Source organism: Protopterus annectens, chromosome 1.part1 (assembly GCF_019279795.1).
Source record: "Protopterus annectens isolate FY-2018-M chromosome 1.part1, PAN1.0, whole genome shotgun sequence".
Lineage (NCBI taxonomy): Eukaryota > Metazoa > Chordata > Ceratodontiformes > Protopteridae > Protopterus > Protopterus annectens.
The window spans coordinates 552341007-552364580 of NC_056726.1; the positions used below are offsets into that span (position 1 = coordinate 552341007).

Genomic DNA, 23574 nt, shown 5'->3' on the forward strand with positions numbered 1-23574 from the left:
AAATATATGAGCAAAATACTGGATATGCTGTTAAAATATGGACAGTTGACACGTATGGTTATAATGGTTCTCCAAAATGTCACTATATACCAGGGAGTTCTACAAGCAGCAGAATTAGTTACCAAAAATGTGTTGTTCTATTTTTATAAAAGGCACTTCTGAATGTATTTATTTAAGTGCTTGCCATTTGACATGTACTTTGTCTCCCATCCTGTTTGTGATTGTCACAGGATATTAGCACAGACCCTTGTCAGGCTTTCCAAACTGGACTCTTGAGTAATGTAATTCTCTTTTCTGCTTTCTCTGCTCTTTTTCTCTGATATAGAAAGCCACATTAATGCTTACTTTACCTACTAAGCATTTTTACAGCACACCGTGTCAAAAATATAAATAGAAATGAATGTATTTCTTGAGAACCCACTTATTAAAATATTTAAAATCAATGGGTCCAATTATCAGGTAACAAGATTTAGCTACATAAATTGAGCTACTAACAATGCTAAAACTGACTTGACAAGCTCCTTTTTGCTTAATTTCTGTGGTAACTTATAAATGCAATTTCTAACACTATATGAACTTTTTGAAGAAGTTGTAAGAATCTCATATTTTACAGCAATGTATACATTATGAGCTCTTATGCTTATGTCATTTCAGCTGTGATGTTTTATCCAAGAAATATTGTCCGTGATGCCTTTGTGAATCTAGTGTAGAATTAACTAATTTACAGTTTAACTGTCTTTTATAACTAATTGTGCATTTGAGTTGCCTGTTATACCTCAAAGTTTAATGTCTGTATAGTCCCTCATGTTTGTATTGCTACTGGTCCAGGGAAACCAACTTACCTAGTGAGCAAACTTAAATAAATAAATAAGTTGTATCAACTGACAGATTGTCAGTCAAGATCGTGCTTTAATGGTCTTGCTTTTTTGTTCTTGCTTTTATGTTCTCAGGATGTGAATGACCGCTGGAGTCTTGAATTTCCAAAGTTGTATAAACCGGGGCAGCAGAATATATATTTCAACAAGAAGGAGTTTGTGAAATGTGTGCTGCATGGAATTTATAGTTCAATTATTCTATTCTTCATACCGTATGGGGCAATGTATGACTCAGTAAGGGATGATGGAAGAACTGTTTCAGACTACCAGTCTTTCGCATTAATGGCTCAAACATGTTTGCTTGTGGTTGTTTCTGTACAGGTGAGTATCTGTGATAATTCAATTATTACTTCATCCAGCTTATTATTGGTGGGTGGAATTTTTTGTTTGTTTGTTTTTTTTTCCCTCAAAGTTAGGAATTATTTCTACTGCACAAATGAGAAGAAGTCAGTGCTTTATGTCAACTCACAACTGCCACATACTGTTTACTATATCACTGATTTCAAACAACTTCTGAAACAAAGATTAATTACTTCTAGGACGTACAATAACAATTATATGCCTTTGTTTGCTAAGTACGTGTGTTTATTATGATACAAGCACCGAACAGTAACTGTTTATGATTTGATGTAATACATTGAAGTACTCAAGTAAGGGTACATGTTAATTAACTGTGCACTGATTGAATGATTGCACAAGATAAAAAATGTATTCAAATATTCACTGCTCATAGACTAAACATTCTGAGAAAGTTAATTGTGAAAGTTTTTCAGATGGAATCAGCTGTAAATGGAGAATGATTAGGAGACAGTGATGCAATTATTGGAAGAAGATTGTTACAAGTTATGGAGGAGTATTGAGGAGGTGCAGGTAAAAGAGGAACAGAGGTACTAATGGAGAGGGTAGATGGTAGTCAGATAGTTAAAGATTATGAAGAAGTAGCTGTATTATGCCCAGTCACATAAGAGTGGTGACAGTAAGGGTTAGAAGATTATCCAGGAAAAATCCAAGGATTCTAGCCCTGTTGTGATTGAGGGTTTTACTTTTCTATAAATCTTGGAGTTTTCTAGTCAGGAAGTTTGTGACCCTTGTAAGCAGTGTATACTTTGAGCCCTGGGCTATTTCAGTCAATGGGTTCCTCATGAGCTTTATACTTCACCCTACATGCTGAAACAGAACTGTTTTCTTGCCAACTGAAATACATATGATTGCTTTTCTTGTTTTATTTGTGATGTAATCACAACATAATACAAGCAGATTCTGGCTATAGGCTGCTCCCTGCAACTCTGAATGAATGCTGCATATTCAGAAATGAGGAGGGGGTATAATGTGCTGCTTGTGCAAAACAAAGTGTAAGAGGAAATGTTATTCAGGCAGAGAAACATAAATGCATACATTCTTATTTACTGTCTTGGGGTTAGCCTGCAGTGGCTTTTTGCACTCATGCATGCACATTCTCATACAAGCAGAGCAAGGTATCTACAACCCTGTGGGTATAATTTGAAATCTTGCGTTCCTGTTGCTTCACTCGCAGGTCTCTATCAGCTAGTGATATCTCTTTCCTTTCTCATGAAATAGGCAAGTTGGCCATTGGTCATTCAAGTCTATCCCCCCAGTTTATCTTCTGGCTTCCCTAGTCAATAACTGATCTTAGGTCACCAGAGGCACATTCAAGCACTCTGTCCCTGTGCCATTAGGCTAAGCAGTTATATTTCAAGAGACATGGTGATGCTATCATCTCAACAAATGACAAGCATGTATAATAGAGTTGAAATACTGAGTGTGCCCATTTCAAACCCATGTTTAACAAGGAAGGGGGTTCTAAATTTAAGATGACAAACATATACTCTTGGTGCAGGGTAATGGTCCTTTACTTTAGCCCCAGCATTCATTTATTTTATTTTATTTTTTTACTGTGGGCTATATGAAATGATTGCATAGCACCTCAACATATCACGTATAAAGCATACATGCTCGGCATATTTGATAACATTACACTGATCACTTTTAGACAAAAACATTATCAGAAAGAAGAGTTGAACAGCTTTTAAAGCCATTCTTTCACATGGGTACTTTGTTTCTGCCTGTAAAACACTTTGCACTCCTATACTTTTCTCTGTATCTCCTAGTACAACGAGTAGGTAAAGCTAAATTCACTACATATAATCATGACTAGGTCTCACTTATCATAACCCTTATTATATATTCTTGAAATGGATTCCAAGATTCATCTCCTGTACTTCGCTTTGGAGGTGAATTACTTTGCATCCATATCTTGAACCCATAATTTTATATATGAGCAAAGACCCAATCTTAAGCCACTGTTTTGTATATAGAACCATTTAACAACAGTTTATCACTAATTAACGTATTGACAAAATCAGGGTAGAACTTTCACTTATTTAATGGCAATCTTAACATGCAGATTAATGACAGCCATTCACAAAAGTATTTATTAATGTCTGCAAGTTCAATAATGGTGCATTTAACAGGATAGAATATAACATGCTCTGAGAGAAACAGAAAATGTCAACAGATTAGAAGAGACTAGAACCTGGCAATAAAATCTATACTTTGGGATAGGGCATGTTACCTCACCGCTGCAGAAGGAAGCAGAGCTTGTGCAGCAAACTGAAAAATACCAACTAGATATAGTAGGCCCTAATCCTTTACAGAGCATGCAATTTTGTACCAGACTTCTCAATCACAGATGGACTCTCCTACTGTGGAATTGCCTCTCAAGCCAAAAATAGGGTGGGAATACTTACATGCCCCCTGCTGGGTGCCTTACACCTAGAAAACAAGACAGTTACTTCAATAAACCTCAAAGACAAAGTAAAGAAATCACTACCCTCTTCCCGTGCATATGCATATAAAAAGTAGCTATTCAGAGTATTTGACTTTTATATAGAGCGTGGCATCTGTGCTTGGTGGGATACAACCTAATGGCTCTGTATTTGTATTGGGAAACTTCAAAATGTCAAATGGGATCTCCTGGAGGAGCATGACTAGGAAAAATGTCAAACCTGTTCTGAACTACAGCAATGAACTCTCATAGCTATGAATCATTCATAATGAATACTATGGCAAAATACAACGTTGTTTATAAATGTACTGGGTAGTGAAGCACCTTGACCCAGTAATCAATAATTGACTTTGGAGGTGTTTCACCAGACTTTAGTCTGCATCTTCTAGCTCTCAGGCAAGGGAGACTCCACAGTGCATAATGGAAAGCAAAAGCAACAGATGCTTCTGTGTGGAATAAGTTTAACTACCATCTACAGAACAGCCACTCCGATATACTAGGGGAAGGCTAAGGATATGAAGTCTGAACAGACTCTGTTTAAGACCTCAGTAGTTGATACATTGGCAAGAAGTTGTATACGGAAGGTTGTTGATACTTGTAATGGTGGTAACTCTAAGAACTGCTGGTGAATAGCTTTAATGAAAGAAGCTGTCAGGTTAAAGAAAGAGGTCTTCTGTGCAATGCCAGCAGTTTGGTATCTGCACCTGGTCAGTTGGTATCGAGAGGTCAGGAAGGCAGCAGCTAGAAAAATCACTGAAATGAAGGCCTTTTTTGGGAGTACTGAAGAGGGGACAAGGACAATGACTTCTGGATAACCTCAGAGAGGTTCTACCAAACTAGTTACTGACAAGAGGGGGCAGGAAATTGCCAAAGCTGTTCTCTGCAATTGTGAAGAAATTAATCTCACATCTAGAGATATTTTTGGGAGTTAAAAGGACCACACTGATAAATTCCAGAACCTGTCAATTATGCCTTGCTTTGAGGAAACAGTGCATGAAGCAGCTGCCAGGGTTGGTCCTATTTTGGCAGATATCACAGTGCTGATTGGACCCTACTGTAGCAAGGCTGTAGGAATGCATGAAATCTGACTGGAATGCAGAACATAATTCATACTGTTGGGGTGACTTGGCTAACATGGTCATTTAGTGTTGTGTGGAAAACAGGGACAGGACCTCTGTACTGACAAACGGGGATGATGATCCTCATTTTCAAAAAGTGGATAGGGGACAAGACAGTGTGCTTTAATCATACAGGGATCACACTTCTTAGCCTCCCTAACAAAGCCTATGTCATGGTGACAGCAAGGATACTTTGTCTAACAGATGAACTTCTAACTCAAGAAAACCAGTGCATATTCCATCCTGATCACTGCACAGGATATGGCAGGGAGTCACAGGAATTTGTCAGTATGACTTACATGTGTTTTGTAGTCCCAGAAAAGACAAACAACCATATTTCTGGAATAACATGTGGAAGATGCTACAAGAGTACCAAGTACTGAGGTTGTTGCAACATGCCATTTGGTCTCAGCATTTGCAGAGTGAGGGTTCTGACCACACTGGTATTGATACTTCTAAACTGGGTGTAGGACTCTGTTGCAATTTTCATGGACGGAATATTAGAGCACATCCACAGTTTGAGTTAAAGTTGCATGCAAAAACCCCAGTCACTCACAGCTGCAGGCAATAAAAGTCTCCTGTTTTTAAACACAAATCCAATAAAAACTCACTGAAAATTTCATTTTAAGGTGCTAAAGCACTGTGCTGTTACTCTGATGCTTACTGTGATGGATTTGAAGTCTTCTTAAGACACTGAAGTCTTGCTGGCTGGATTCTGTCTTTAAAAGCAGTAACCAATAACTTTTATAATAAACCACACGTACTTCTGTTACAGCTTCAGAAAATGTTCTACTTTACTTCTCATATAGTACAGATGATGTGAGAGATATAACATTTACTTCAGGACAAATGTGTCCCTACCAATATCCCTAACATAACTGGATTTAATACAGACTTTATATATATTTTTAGTTAAACACACACCCTCTTGGTTTTGGAAAGATACTGCCTTGATGACGCAAATGCTGACACATCTGTTCTTGTGCAAATGCTGATAAGTAAACTGTCTTCAAGGAAACGCCTTGTGGATTAAACATGTCCTGTGGTCAGTTCTATAAAGAAAGCAAATTACATTCTTGTCATGTATGTAAGAAGTCAGCTTTCTTGATGTGTGTATAATACACTCATAAGCAAGTTCCTTATTTTTTTAAGCCACAGTCATTTAGTATGGATGCTAATCACATATTACTAAACTCTATTTCTACATTTAAGCAAGCTTTATCTTATTCCTTATTTATGTTGAATATGTTGAATATTTGTAGCACAGTTACTTTCAACCTTAAAACCTTGTTGAGCATAATCTTACAATTCCCTCTTTTTATTTTAAAACATACTTAAAACACTTTATACTGATATGTATTTTTGATCACATTATATACAAAACACATTAAGAAACAAAATCTTTAGTCCTCTTTTGATACACAAGTCAAAATGCAATTGTACATAGTTAATACAATGATATCAAATATTACTACTAAAACTGAATATTTAACAACTTTTTCTTTTACCGACCATTCTGTGAAAATATTTTATCAGTTATGAGCTGTGTCTGCTTTAGTTTTATTTTGTAACTTGATTAATTTATTGTTTTGCAATCACAGAATTTAATTTATGACTTAGTACTCTTTTATTAACTTTTTGCACCTGTTGAATTAAATCTTTACTTTTATTGATTATTTTATATCAAATGATTAGAGACAGACTAATATCTATAAGAGGCAAAAACTATGTGCTACTCCAAGCATTTATACACTGCTGAAAATATACCGTTTCAATGTCATTTTAATCATAACATTATGGTCATGTCTCTGAACTGCCCATTAAAATCTTGGTTGACCGTGAACTGAACATAAAGTACTGAACTGGGCTTAGATAATAAATATTTGAATGCAATTATTTTATACTTGAGGATTTAAAAAAAACATGATGTATATACTAAAGAATGCTATGTACATATTAGTCCATTAGATGTATGACTACAATATTTAATTTTCCTTTAACTGGGGTAACCAATACTAGTACAGATAAAATGATGGTCTAAAAGCCAGTGATAAAATTACAATTAGTAATAAAATTACAACTTGACAAATTACTTTTGAAATTGTTACAATGTATCCTGTACACTTTACACAGACTGTTTGCTATTCATGCATTTCAATCTAGTAGCTATCCACATATTTGTTACTAGACAATTTAATTTGTACTGAACTCTTTTGTATTTGTACATAGTCCAACCTACAAATTTAGTAACATTAACATCAAGCAAAATCTTGGAAAATTCTTATGTCTCATCCAGTGAAATTGTCACCAGAGGCAACTACATATCCAGGAACTAGAAACATTTATGCTTTTTGCATACCAACATTGTCTTGCCAAAACATATTAAAAATAGTGACCATTCTTGCTCAGTTTTTACATATCTTTACTCTTTCTTGTATAGCTTTAATAAAGCAATTTTAAGTCATCTATTGTGTAGCTTTACAGTTTAACAGGTTGTAAATACAATTTAACACTAAACAATACAATAATAACTAGAATGATAGCTATTAGCAACCTGTAAAATATCTTATCCTGTCAGGTTTAATCTGTTTACCAATATTTTTAATGCACTAATACCTGTTTTCCCCTCCCCCTGAAATAGTATTGTCAAGAAGGAATGAGATATTTCTTCCTGTAGCTTTATTTTATACCCTTTTGCAATACTGCTCACACAGTCAGTATAAAACTAAGAAAGTACCCCTTCCCCTGTAGTACTGCACTATTGTTTATTTGCTTTATGCTGTGAGAATAAAATGTATACCAGCCCAACACTTTGGTTATACATTTGCTTTATTAGGTTATTAAACTATAGACCTTTGTCTGATTTGATCATCGTTTCTGTTGCCTTTGCTGTCTACTTCTAATAATAGTTATTTGTACCCTCCTGTATACTTTATTTGAACTGTATGTATACTATAACCCATCTGCTGGCTATACTTGGTGTAACTGAGGTTTTTTACTTTTATCAGTGACATATATGCACAATTGTGATGTTTTATTTTGATTACCAAATAGTGTTGCATGTCAACATTTTAACAATTATGTTTTAATAACAATAAGTTTTTTTAGAAAAACTCAAGCTACTTGTTTGGCAATCAGTCTTGTTTCTTATCTTATCTGCTCAACATTTCCTGTAACTATTCATCCAGTCTAGGAGGGTCTGAGCTCACATTTCAGTTAACCCTTTTAGCATTTTTCCTTTAATCATCTGTTAGTAAAATGCAGTTATATAGCATTAGTATTATATTTGCGATTTGCATAACTGCACAAACTAAACATTATTTTACAATTAGCTTACATATTTTTTAACTTTTGATTTCAGTATTTTTTTATTTATTTAACTGCTCTGCCATTCATTTTACAAAGAATGTTTGACTAATACCATCTGTGATTTTATTAATTTTTAAAATTCAGAACTTTAACTGTTTGGTGTGGTGTTACTATACAATTATAAAAAAAATGTAAAAAATAAATAGATATTAGCTTAACTAATCCGTTTATATTTACATTATTTATATTTGCTGTCTGCCTGTTATTCTTGTGCATTGTATGAAAAGAAAATACATGCATGTCAATCTTGTGACTTTAAATCTTTATACAAGCATGTCAGTGCTGTGACTGTAAATCTTTACTATTATTAACTATTTTTATTTAATTTTTATATACTATAATATAATAATAATTTACCTTTTGACTATGCTATGAGAATGGCAGTCATATGCTCTACTTTACTGCAGTACTGATAAATATATTGCTTTAATTGAATGGAAGTTTTAAACATTTGAGAATGATTTGTATTTTACCATCCTACCATGTATGCTTAACCATTTTCAAAACACAAACATATTATAAAATATATCTCTTTTGTACAGATCAGCTGTAGTTTCCTGCTCTTTCCCAATGTATGTAGGAAGTCAGTCCTTGTCAGTTTAGCTAATCTATTTTCTTCATCTTGCAACTGCTGTTTCCTGTAATGTTGCATGGTCTTTCTGACATTCTTTAGTAACCTGTTCTGCTGAATGTAAAACTCCTATGCACTTTTGAAAAATGTTTGTATAACTTGTCTAAACTTCCTGAGCTCATTGTGTCTGTCTCTTAGAAGTTTATTGCATTCTTTTGTAACAAAATGTACTAGAGGTCCTGTCAGTAACTAATTTGACTTCTGTTGTAACTTTGAAATTAATCTTTTACATATGGTGACAGGACATAACTGTTCAACATCTGAATATAATGGAAACACTTTAATCTTAGTTAATTCTTTATCATGAACAGATCTGTCTTCACAGTCTATCATGCAATACTTTTTTATGGCATAATACACAAAATGCAGTTTTTGTTGAATCACACAATAAACATTTGTCATACTCCACATGGTTTTCTTTGAGATACCAGTCAAATATTGTAATACATTTGCATAATGCCTTACTATCAACCTGCCCTAATATAGGTTTTACATTTACTAATATGCTGTGTATACCAACATTGCAATTTATTAAGGCTTGGTTTACTCCTACATGAATTATGTCTAATAATATCCATACCGTCTAATAACATCTAAAATGTCTAATAATATGCAAACTGTCTAGTAGCATCAATACTAAAAATGTGACACAGAAAAAAATCTTACCAGTTAGCAGGAAAACAGGTGATCAGGCTGTTGTTGCTGATTGTTGAAAATGTTTCAAAGTCACTTGAGAAGCTGGTGAAGCACAACAGGCAGCGGACTGCTGTGAAAGTAGATGTCTACCTTTTCTTGGAGAATTTATGGCACTGCGACTTTCCTGAACTAGTTTCACTGGATTCAGATGTCTGAAAAAAGTTTACTGCTGCAAGCTGCAATAAAAGTCTCCAGATTTTAAACACAAATCCAGTGTAGAGTCAAATTCAGTAGAAAATAATGATCCAATGGCAAAGTAATATCAAAGATTTAATAAAAAGTGAGTGCTTTTGCAGTACATCTGACCGCTTCATCAGACTTTAAAAGTGCATATAATACAGCAAGCTGTTTGAATACTATGGTTAACCAATCACAACTTTAAGCAGCATATTCATTAAGAATTAAAAGTGTATGCACACAAAAAAACACAATAATAATAAACATTCTAAAACACAGGGTTAAATTCAAATTATTTCAGTGTTTAAGTGCACGTGCTTTTAAGAAAGGTTTAAGGGAAACTTTAATATTTAAACCAGGTAGTTTTTCTGCTTTAAAGAACATTATCCATCTTTGTTCATTTGCTTCTGTAATGTTCTTTATGTCCCCTCCTCTCATGTTCTCATGTATAACTTCCAGAACAAAGAATTTAAAGCATGTTCATTACCCTTTTCCATGACATGTTGTACTAATGCACTTTCAGACTTCTTGTTTTTAATTTATATATTCTGACAGGATAGGCACATACTCCTGTAGAAATTGCCTAGCATGTAAACACATTTTTAGTGGCAGTCACTTTACACACCACCAACTAGATGTAAAAATAGAATTTCATTTTTAAGAAGACTACACAACGAGAAACATTTATTTTAGTTTCTGTACTGTATGCTATGTGTTTTATATAGGTAAGATGAATCGTAGCCTTAAAGAAAGAATATTGGAACACTTAAGGAATATTAAAAACAAGAAGTCAGAAAGTGCATTAGCACAACATGTCATGGAAAAGGGTAATGAACATGTTTTTGATATTACTTCACTTTTGGATCATTATTTTCTACTGAATTTGACTCCACACTGGATTTGTGTTTAAAATCTGGAGACTTTTATTGTCTGCAGCTGTGAGTTTTAATTGGATTTGACTCTACACTGAATTTGTGTTTAAAAACAGGAGACTTTTATTGCCTGCAGCTGTGAGTGACAGGGGTTTTTGCTTGCACCTTTGACTCATATTTTATTTCTCCTGTCACTTTATTTTGTTTTTTGGAGTTTATAACTTTTTCATACATCCACAGTTTGGACTGTTTACCCTTTTGGGAATTTGAGGTTTGCATCTTCTCTCTTTATAAACTATGTAGCCCCACTGGTCTTAAGTGACTTTTTCTTTGGTATATACTGAAGCAGCTTTCTAATGAGTGTGAAGCAGTCAAAATAGAGTTCATGGTTCTCTCCCAGAAAAAGAATGGACTGCTACCCGGAGTTGGCAGGGGGGGCAACTACTTGAAATGGAGAAGTATAAATAGTTTAGGGTCTTGTTCATGATGGAAGTAAACAGGATCAGGATACTGATCAGCAGACGGTTGCAGGAGCAGCAGTGTTGCTGGAGCTGTATTGATAGAGTAAGAGCTGAGTCGTAACATGGAGATCAGCATTTACCAATTATACTGTTTCACCATTCTTACTTATGGCTTTGACTGATGAGCAGGAAAAAATGAGGCAGCAGATACAAGTGGCAGAAATGAGGTTCATTTAAAGGATTACTGGGTTTATTACTCTTACAGAGTAAGATGCCTGATAATCTTGGAAGGATCTTAGAACAGATGCACTGCTCATCTGGGTTCAAGGAGGTGGCTTGTGCAGCTACTAAGTATGGCCCCAGTTATGTCTAGCAGGAGATGTTAAACACAAGGTCCACTCAGAAGAGCCTGTAAGCTAGACCCAGCATAACTGGAGAGATTATGTAATAAACTGAATAAACTATGGATTCTGCAAGATAAAATGGGGAATGTTCCTGGAGACAGGGAAATCTGGTCAGCCTTGCTGTCATTGAGGCCATCATCTGGACAAATATTTTTTTTTAAAAATGGAACAGTGAATGGATATATGCACATAAACACAGACATATGTATACATGCATACACACCCTTGCACATATACATACACATTATGTGTGTGTGTGTGTGTGTGTGTGTGTGTGTGTGTGTGTGTGTGTGTGTGTGTGTGTGTGTGTGTGTGTGTGTGTGTGTGTATACGTGTGTGTGTGTGTGTGTGTGTGTGTGTGTGTGTGTGTGTGTGTGTGTGTGTGTGTGTGTGTGTGTGTGTGTGTGTGTGAGTGTGTGTATGGTTGCCATGGAATTTGTTGACTAGAAAAGGTTATCAACAGCTGTCATGACTGCAAAAAATTATTTAATGCACAGGGCAGTGTACAGTGTTATAATCGACAGATTGATCAACTATGGTCAACTATCGCAATTTCATAAATGATTCAATGTGCCTGTGGTTATGTGACCATGGTGTTACCAAGTCATTTTATTTTATTTGTATTTCTATTTACACTTTCTTGTCCATGTTAGTCCCAATACGCCAATGATCTCTTTTGAAGGAAGACCTGTGACTTCCCCCTACTTTTTTCTGGTCTTTGAGGCAGAGTGTGGTGACATGAAAGCAGCAGCATAGCAAGAATGGAGAGAAGGGAGCAGCTGTCCCAAGTGCAAAGTGTTATGGGATGCAATTGAAAGTTCCTGTATTTTTTTTCTGTACAGAAATTGCAGTACAGACAGGTAGTTCAGTGCAATGCTTTTTTTCTTCTTTTTGTTCTTCACTGGAAGACCAAGGGTGCATGCAGGATATGTATATTCTTTAAAGCTGAAGCAGAAGTCTTTTTTTTTTCTTTTTTTTTTTTTTTTTTTGCTGATGAGCTACAGCTCTGCAGGAAGGAGTGAGATGGAGAAGGAGGAGCATAAAGAGTGTAGAGCAAAAGCAGTTACAGATATGAAGGAGGCAGCATGTGATTGAAGTACTTATAGAAGGAGGTATGGAAGACTCTGTTGTATATCGACTGATGAATAAAGATGAACCAGAAGAAAGTGGCATGATTCCACAGTCACAGGCTGTTGAACTTGTCCAGGAAAGCGAAGGAGTGGGAACCAGAAGTTCAGATGTTACGTAGTGGGAAGGTAAACTGCAAACACCAGTGCACACACAGTTACAGGAAATGGGAAAGGAAGTACTTATAAACATAATGCATCCAATGGTGGCAGCACCTATAGAGAGAGAAGAACAGAACGGAATATTAGAAAAGAAAGCCTACTGTAAAAAAAAATGTACAAAAAAAAAAAAAAAAGACTCACTTGGCTATTGACAGGAATGCTGTTTGGGACAAAATAAGTGAGCCATTAGGAGTTAATTTATTATAAATTTGCTCCTTAATGCACTTTGGAGCCATTTGAATTCATTAACAAGTTTAGGTAAGCAACTGACTCAAACAAACGTGAGTCTCCTTAGAATGAATATTTGCCCTGTGTAGTTACTCCAATGTTAAAAAAAGAGACTAACAAGTAATTTTGTGTCTGACTACATAGCATAAGAGAACATTAAAGACTATTTTTAAAATATATGTCAGTTTATGCACTCTGTGGACAAATTGTATGATGAAAGGAAACTTTGGACTGGGAGACAGGAAATATGGGTAACATTGCAAGAAAATTAAATACTGTAAAGCATATTCTATGTATAATTATGCTTAATGGAATCAAAGGAATACTGGCAGTCCTGATCTAAGGAGCGAAAAAAAAAACAGCAAAAAGACATTATTTTCCTTTTAAACTGTGACAAGCTGCTTGCTACATTTGTAACAGTTTATACTATACCATACATGGAGCACTAAAGCACTTCAGTTCTCACTGCAAAAATAATATTGTAGATATGAATAACAATTCAAAACAGTGTAAGAAACTTCTCTGTGTGGAAGATTTTCAGTCCATATATCTCTAGTTACTCACTGTATATTAATCAGATCAGACAATAGTAGTAGAAGTAGCGAACTTAAACTCGTCTTAAGTAAAAAAAATAATAATAAAAAATATCTAATTGTACAGAATTACTAAGTATTCAAAAGTAATCCAAGCAAGGCAGTTAGTCTGTTTCCAGTCAAAAATCCTTTATTAAGTACACAGACAAGCGATTCAAGTAAAACAAAAATAGAGTAATAGTTTCCTCACAAGCTTTCTAAATATATATATACTTTTTATCACACAAAGGAATGGTTTATTGCACTGTAAAACAAAGTGTTATTGGTACACATGTTAAATTCACATCCCTTCCCCCATCAGTGTGACATTTGAGCTGGTCCTGCCCTACTTAGTAGCTGTCATAATAATATACCAGTGGGCAAATATTGTCAAGTCAGTATGTGCCATGCTGATAGACTCCTACCCAAGATGACTGAATGCTATAATTAAATCAAAAGGTGCTTCAACAAAGTATTAATTTAAGGGTATGCACAGTTATTCAACCAGCTTATTGTACATTTTTTATTTTTTATATTTTTTCCCCTAACAGATTTGTTTGTTTTTCAATTAAATTGTACAGGTTGTAGGTCACATTAAAGGTGGGAAGTTTTGAAATGATTTATTGTGGTCTCATTCACAAAAACCTGGTATTATAACAGGGGTGTGTACACTTTTTATATCTACTCTACATATATGTCTTTGTGTGTCTGTGCATGTTCATGCATGTGCATGTATGTGTGTGTGTGTGTGTGTGTGTGTGTGTGTGTGTGTGTGTTTATGTATATTTGTATGTAACATATAAATAACTATAGATAAATATATAAAAGATCTGTATATATACAAAAGTAGACATACACTCACATATTAGAAACATATAACACAGTGGAAGGGTTTATTTCAATGAGTATAACAGATATTATGTGCTACATTTTATACCTCTTTACTGTAATCAGCTGAAAACTTTGATGAGATTTGTTGTGAAGCCTTCAGTAACTGGAAAAGCATTTCTTGATTGCCCTCAAAGTTTTGTTTCCCCTAATTAGCTTTAGTCTACAGCCAGAGGTAGCAGTAATTAGACAGAAGCAAGTGTGGGGAAAGCAACAGTGGTATTAAAAGCACAATATGTTATGAGTACAAGCAGAGTAGAACACAATGGAAAGCACTTCTTGTTAAGAAATGTCATCTATATTAGGTGCGACATTTATGATATTTTATTATGTGTGTGTGCCTCTGAAAAACTGAAACGTTCTGTATGATCCTTGCTAAAGCTACCCAATGATTGTGGAAGATTTTGCCTGACTGCCATTGGCATTTTGTAACTCCTAATCACATCTGTACCAAAGCCTAACAATAATTGAACAACACTGAAGCCATAACAAAAATAACAGTTTATAAACCTGGGTACATTACAGGCATGGGCACAGTGTAATACAATAGAACACTGCATCTTTTAACAAGCACAACTTGTTTAATGCAATATTTTATACTGTTTTATTGTTTATGTTTTTTTTAAACAAATGAAATCTTTTGTGCAATGTTTTTTTTAAACCACCCAGTAACTGGAAAGGAGTTCCAAGACTGTTGTGAGAATTCTGTCATTCATCATTACTTGTGTAACAGCCAGCGGAAACAGCTACAGGAAACAGTGCTGATGGGAACTAAACAATAGGCTTAAAAACATGGCTGCACAGTGCATGAGTATTACAAATGTATAATGCAAGCAAGGTGATTTACTTTGAGGAGGATTTAAGAATGAAAAAAGGGAGAGAATGCATATTTCTCAGGTTAATACCTGAACCCTGTAACTACCTTACATATTATCAGTCTCACAAGCTAATGTAATATAACTCTGAATCAGCCTTTAGAGTCATACAGTAATAAAAGTGCTTGTTCTTATTTACTATGGGTAAACATTTATTTATTTTTATGTTTTATTTATTTATTTTTTTTTGGTATTGGGATTAAAGGACAAATAAATTATGCAATTTCTAACATTATTTGCCATTCACTAAATGCTGAGACTTTTAATTAGTTTAAAGTGATTATATTAATAATGTATACTTTGTGCAGTTGTTAATTTATTATACCCAAACTAAACAATGCTTTCTGTTAACATGCCTTACTTACCTGTCTCCAAAGATTGGTTTGGACACTGCCTACTGGTCAGCTGTTAACCAGTTTTTCATCTGGGGGAGCCTGGCAGCTTACTTTGCTATAACTTTCACCATGTACAGCGATGGAATGTATCTAATCTTCAAAAAATCATTTCCTTTCATTGGTAAGTTATCACCAGTTTTTCAAAGATCTGAGTAATAAATCAATGTCATATTTTCATAATTATACCAGATAAAACATACCTCTTGGTTACCTTTTGCAAATTAAGAGCAAAGAATAACATTTAAATATTTTGTCCAAACATGAAAGAACTATCATCTTTTAATAGATGTTACTAGGCAGAAAGGTAACAAAAAGACAATGAGTGCACTTTGTAGGTGTGTTGTCCAGTTTGGCATTATTTTCTGTTGGTTGTCCCAAATGTCCTATTTGAAAAGAAACAGATGGATTCACAGATATCATATACACTAAAAAGCCCCCATGGAACAGAAGGCATTGTGGTCTCAGTACTTACAGACTCTTGATACATAAACACTATTACAGACATGTTTTTTCCATACTGAAATAAAGGTTTGGGGTGGGGATCAACAAGGGTACATAGATTGCCATTAAAAATAAATAGTCAGGGGTAGTGTGTGTATTGAAAAGGGACACACAGATGTATCATAGGAATGGACACAGGGGAAGGACAGGTAAAACATGTTACTATACAGAAGATGAGGACATGTCAATGAAGACAATTGTAGCATGAACAGTAATCACATATCAACATGATGCAGTACATAATGTACAGGACTTGCATATTATGTGACTGTCACACAAGGTGACGTATCAATGGTGAGGAATTTTTGTGATTTAAGCATCCTGACACAAATAATGAAGGGGGCATATATCAGGGACATGTGTATACAACAGGGGTTAGGTGCATATTGTGAAGCTGTGCAAAATGAGTTGCCTGACTATGAATGTAACGGCAGCATAGGTTTCAACCTAGCAGGACACCTAGTAACAGGATCGGGGAGAAGTGTAGACAGAAGCATGCACAATCATGGATAACATCAGAATTATACCACCATGAATCCCATGTCTGTGTCATAACATATGTGGTTGATCATAGATGGTTCTGCAAGAACACACTTGTACAGCTGGCATGATTTGTCAGCAATTTCTGAGTGGAATCAAGCACACCTTCCTCAAAATTTAACATTTGCCAGAGATGATAAGCTGGACACTGATATACCTCTATTTGAATTACGAGCAACCCTGGCTAGGTGACAAGTGTACATGGCATATATATATGGCAGAATCCACACTGTCACAAATGTAATCCATGCCATCAATGTTGTCATTCAGCTATGTACTTACCATGAGCATCACAGGAACACTTACCACACATGCATCTGGTATAACACTGTGATATTGGTTCTGCAACATTAAACACTACTGTATATGCAACAAAAAGAATACACAGGTATGGCCAATAACATGTGTGTTAGCTCATGATAGCAAATGTGGTGCACTTGTGTAACTCATGCCTGGGAGATGTGTTCTGAGGTACATGATGAAGGGTGCATTGTACTCAATTACTGCTGTGATGAGGGCTGAGGACTATGGAGCTATAATGCCCTTTGATGTGGATGTCCCGCACATACTCAGGAGTTGCGTTACATACAAGGGAGTAGTTACCAGTGTGGGCACATGTTGGTGGATGTTATGCTTACCATCTACCTGAGTGCACAAGTCACATAACACATGGTCAGCTCATAGGGGTGTACGGTCTACATTATAATTAGCTGTGTATTTAATTTTATAATGGCACTGATCACCCAATGCTTTTGTTCATCTACTGTGTCTCTATGGCTGTGGCAGCAATCATTTGTGTGTGCTTATTCTGTCTGTTTTATACCAATACCACACTTGGATTCAATGACTGTACACAAACTGCAGTCCCCCACAAAGCTGGTTGGACAAAGGATGTGTACATCATCCTTGATATCTGAGACTGAAATCATGAACATGAAAGGGCATAGCACAGAGCTCTGAGATACAGACCTGATCTCTATATCTGAAGAAGGTTTTTTAACTGAAAACGCTTATCCTGTTTGACCTGCAACTTGAACAGCACAATTTGTGTTTTTTATTTCTTCGTTTTATTAAAGCCTACATTTTAACAGAATTTCTCAGTGAACTTTTCGTTGTGGTGGAAGCCTTTTTTTCATTTTACTATTTTTGCCTATTAAGGCTTTCTCTGGAGGTGGTTTTTGGTTTGGTTGTTTGATCTCTAGACTCAGAATATAGGTACCTTCACACATTGCAACATATTTATCTGTCACGTGATCCAGTGGTCTACCCACTTGATGCTATGTGTTTTCATGGCCACTTGTGACAGTTTCTCAGTAATACCTTTGTGTGAGTTTTTGTCAAATGCCTTGACCAGGTCAAGTTATGCAGGATGACAGTGTTGTCATCATGCACGACCTTGGTGACATTGCTAAGGACACTGAACAGATGTAAAAGTCATGATATAGACTGAACAAACAGGTATTTGGTACACAATTAGGATATTACCTGTGTCCTTTTAGAGAAGTTCCATGATGAGTCGTTGGTCTACCTCACAGATGATAAGAGTCAGGATGGGTCTTGTTGAAGTATGAATCCAACTACGTCTGGTAGACCATGTTTTGACTCACGCTATAGGCAACTTGTGATGTTGTCAGGGACCATTGAGTCTGTGCTACTAGACATAGAGAGCACACAGATGAGCTGCTCTCCTTAGAATGACACCATAGTAATGTTTGCATGTATACTTTGTCTGATGGCGAGTGGCAACAGAGGGGGTGACATGTAAGACAAACTATCAGCTAGTGGATTGTCTATTGCCTCCGGTTTGGTATGGCTGTTTGCATCCACAAACAGATCTGTCCTTAGTTATGTATCCCCTTAACATTTCACATGGATTGGAATAAATAAATTGTGAAAAGGCCTCCAAATACAACCTTGCCCATGCATCACATTCCACACACTGGTACTATGCACACAGTTGTACAACTGTACCAGTGTCATGTACTTACATCAATTGCACAACATATGCCTATATGTGTTTCATGGGCAAGCTGTGTTTCAGCAGCCTGATGCCATATCAGGACACAGTAGAGATCAGTTGTTTGTGGCTCATGCAAAATATTTCCTGACACAAATGCTAATAGTCACACAATAGTGCTGCTGACCACCTCAATAATCCTTGGCTATAGCAACACAACTGCACATAGAATGAATTGCACAAGGTTGCAGTTTATTCATAACATGTTATACCTTGATTTTGTATATCACAGCACAATAACATCTGTATAACACACAACCTATGTGACCATGTCATCATTATGAATTTATACTGATGTCTGTCACAGAACATTTAATGATAGTATGAAGACACATGCAAACCTGTGGCATACTGCAAGTGTCAATGTGGTGATGGAATGTGAACTGTGTAGAAGTTTGATCCACTCCACCAGAACAATACAAGTCCTACTATACCAACAATATACATAACAGTGTAACATACCATGTCAACAGTTCTCAGGAGGCATATTACTACAGCTGTTATAGAATGAGAATGTAATGAAATGGCAGCAATGGCCATAATTACATTAGCTGACATCACAGAACATAATTTGTAGCCATACTGTACATCCACACTGCAATATAGCACGTCAATGAAACTGTTCAAAGGCACAAGGGTCATTTTTATGCTAATGGCCAAAAACACATGCAATCCTAGCCATTATTATACTAAGTAAGAAAAAAACTATATCTATATTATGGAAGATAGTAAGGCTATTGTGTGTATGTGTAAAATTGTGGGATTGCATTACATCCTGTTACTGTCCTTATGGGATATGTGCACCACACCATGACAGAATTAGCAATGACCTATGCAGAGGTCTGGAGAGGGCTTGGAGAAGCCCAGGAAGGACTCTGCTTCATGATGTGTGTATGCATATTTGACATAAGGACATCCTCCAGTCATCTGTAGGAAGGATGTCATGTGGCCAAAGGAAACAGGAGGATGGTGGATGCATGGGGCTATGGGAAAGGTTCCCCAAGTGGTAGTGAAATGAAGAGTGATTACAAAGATCATACCCCCAGGTTGTAGTGAAATGGAGTGTCATTACACAGATCAAACAATGACCATAATGTAACACCAAACACACACATACAAACAACATTAGATGGGGCCTGATTTGAGCATTACGCCTGTGTAGGTATAGAAGATGAATGCCATGCAATGTCACAGTAGCAACAACACATATGTCTCACTGTAGCACTGTCATGCTGTACTTTATGGAGTATGACAGCATCATTGTATGGTGAGGAGAATATGTTGGGAGGAGTGTGGGACATGGATGTGGTGTGACATCCCTGTGTAAATTGTCTCAGAAGAGAAAGTCTTATGTAAGTACACTGAAAAATTAATTATCAAGGTGCTGCTTACTGTGATGGATCCGAAGTCTTCTTAAGACACTAAGGTCTTGCTGGCTGGATTCTGCTGAAACCAAAGTCTAGTTATCATTGCATTCACAGTCTGTTGCTCACAGAAACTTGTAGAATATATACTGATGCAGCATATTCTTACAGACACACAAGTTGCCTGCTGTCAGTTTAGAAAACCTGTATAAGTATCAGTAAAATATCTGGCAACTGTGTGACAAAACTTTCTAACGGATGACATCAGCAGTGTCTGGTGAGAAGATGGTAATAGAAGTATCCCACATGCTGGTGTAAAATGCTCTGTCGCATTTCTTCCAAGTGAACCCACACACACACACACACACACACACACACACACACACACACACACACACACACACCAGTTGACTTCAGTGAGAATAGGACCCCTACCTAACTAGAGCACAGTACTTAATGCAAGTTCCATTGGATGAGTATGTCTTTAAAAATGCTGCAGGACAATTTATAGTGGATGGCATCATCACTGGATGTTTGAGTGAAGATATTGGGAGGCCTGAATTAAATGGATGTGTAGGAATGTACAACTGTCAAAATATTGTTACACCATGGGATTGTACTGATGAATGATGGATAGACAGTTATGCTCTTCTGACTAGACAGACACATAGACAAGTTGATTACAGTGAGATTAGAACCCCTACCTAACTAGGAACATCAGCTAGAGAACTCAGTACTTAACACAAGATCACATCATGACACAAGTCTGACTTTTACAGTGCTGCAGGACAATTTACAGTGGATGCATCATCAATGGATGTTTGAGAGGAGATGTTGGGAGGCCTGTATTAAATGGATGTGTAGTCATGTACAACTGTTAAAATATCTGCACTCAGTGGGAATGTATTGCTGACTGCAGGATATACAGTTATACTCTACATACAAACACATACCACTTGACTGCAATAAGATTAGAACTCCTACCTAACTAGGACTATCATCTAGAGAATTCAGTACTTAATATAAGAGCCATGGCACAAGTCTGATTTTTTCAATGTTGCAGGACAATGTGTAGTGGATGACATCATCACTGGATGTTTGAGAGGAGATGTTGGGAGGCCTGTATGAAATGGATGGCAAGGCATGTATGACTGCCAAGATAATATAGTTCTGTGGGTTACCAGATTTATGAGTGTGTAAAGTGTAGTATTTGCTGCTGTGTTTCCAATGTGCAGGTGTACTGTAAGAGACAGCTTTACAAACTCTCTGCAAACAGCTGTCCACATTACTATAAGTATTAAAAACCTGAATGTGTATTGTCTTTGTAAAGATGTACATGGTATGTCAGAAAGCATTTTTTATTCATGTCTGTACTGTAGTTGACATATTTGGGAACAAGTAATGAGAGACCAAGTTGCAAGTGGAAGGGTGCAGGTAACACGGGATTACTGTGCAAATATGTGTTCTTCCCTTAAAAAGTGCCTTCCCTTTGGTGTTGTTTTTGCATGTACTTTCATGGGGTGAACACTAAACGGGCACTAAACATAAGTAATACATTTTAATATACACTTTCCATAGTGCTAATTCTTGTTGGAGCCCATGTAGGACACAGTCTGGGTTGTCATCAGGTCCCATAGATGCTGTGTTTTTGGCCTTAGAGAAGGCATTTATGACTGCTCTTTAGAGATACATGGTAGGAGACAGGTGGTAGGGATGTTACGGGGTACATGTGGTGGGGACAGTGGAGTGACCTTTTAACAGATCCTGACAGCCAACAGGATTGCTATGTCCACAGGCTCAGTATATGTGATATCATAAACTACCAGCTCGGCAAAAATATGGGCCTTTCCTTCTAGGTTATGGATGTAACTAAAGAACGCCTTATGGTTGTCCTTATGTGAGGAAGCTAATTAGGATTCATAATTTGCTTTGGAGAACTTCACAAGAAGTGTTATTTGCTTGTCTAAGCTGAGGAGGGGTGTTTGCAGTTTAGGGCTCGCTCCCTCTTACTCTTAGACAGCGATTTCTTCCTCTTATTGTAAAGCCTATTAATGGCAGTTGCCCACCAGGCAGGTTTGCTCTTCCTTGAGGAGCTTGTTTTTGTCATATTAGGTACAGACAAATCAATGCAGTTATACAGGTGTTTGTATAAAGCATGGGTGTAAAACTTGGCATAGTTGCCAGTTCCAGCTGAGGGGAAAGGTGCAATGAAGCTATTTATACCATCCTGTAAGTGCTTATAATCTGCTTTGGAGAAGCTTTTTAGTTTAGTTGCTGCTGGGGGGGGGCAGGTGTGATAGTTACTTCAAATGAGACTGCTTTGTGGTCAGATCTCACCAGGGAAGACTTCACAGTAGGGGTGCTACAGTGGTCCTCCATATTGGTAAACGCCAGATCCAAGATGGTCCAGGACTTTGGAATTAACAAAGTTGAGGAACCTCACTTTGAGCATGAGTAATTTGCCCAGTCAATGGATGGGTAGTTAAAGTCGCACAAAACTGTGGTGTTCAGATGTATCTTTATAGACTCAAGTAGATCCAAATATGTAGAGTGGGTGTCTTGATTCATGGAGGGGGTCATGTAGCTGGTAATGACTTAAACAGGTTTCCTGCCAACAATTAATTGCACCTGTAGTATCTCTAGGGAATCATACTGTTTAAGCAACTGCAGGTGTATTTATCTTTAATGAATATTGATACACTGCCTCCTTTAGTTTTCACACCTTCAGTTTGTGATCTGAACGTGTGAAAGGAGTTGTAACCTGCTATGGCTGGGGTGCTCTCCACAGCCTTTCATCAGGTCTCCATGACTGCAGAAATGTCCGTGTCTTCCAAAGTAATGACTGCTTCCAGTGAGCACATTTTCGTGTTAAGACTCTTCATTTAGCACCATGAGCTTATTTTTAGATGGAGTTTTTACATCGGGAATTTTGTCCTTGAGACACTGCCTAAAAAAGGCACTATGGGGGTAGCAAGAGCCTTAGCCAGTAGCTGAAATCCCAGGGATGACAGATGAAGACCATCTCTGGCAAAGCATTGAGGTCTGTCGATCATTGTCATCCCAGGCTGACAGATACTGGATCTCCTTAAAATGACACCAGAAACTAAGCCAATTATTGAAGTCGATCATTTTCTTTTTGTATTGAGGCATCATCCTAAGTGAAGGTAAAATGGTGCTAAGTAAGTCTGGGGACATACCTGCTTGAGACACACAGTCCAAGAGCTCAGTCGTGTCTCTCTTCATATAGTACAGTGAGGTGCATCCAAAGTCATTCACACCAACATGGACTATGATGGAGTCATAACAGTACCTGCTGTTGAGAGACTTGAGTGCATGTGTGATATGGAGTATCCTGGCACCTGACAGACAGCTGACCGTGACCTTTTCCTTATCCAGCCAGGTGAGAGGGACATCTGTGTGTAACATAATGGAATCACCTATGACTAATATACTTGGTTTTGTATTTTGCCTTAAGGGCTTGACAGATGAGACACTG

At 36.7% G+C, this 23574-nt stretch overlaps 1 protein-coding gene across 1 annotated transcript in view; it reads left to right on the forward strand.

Moving 5' to 3' along the window:
• Positions 1 to 23574, forward strand: part of LOC122814860 (phospholipid-transporting ATPase ID-like) — a 2026011-nt gene that overhangs the window by 1925325 nt on the left and 77112 nt on the right. The window contains exons 25-26 of the mRNA XM_044087143.1: positions 951 to 1196; positions 15639 to 15777. Coding sequence (XP_043943078.1) covers positions 951 to 1196; positions 15639 to 15777 — 385 coding nt within the window. The remainder of the gene's footprint in view (positions 1 to 950; positions 1197 to 15638; positions 15778 to 23574) is intronic.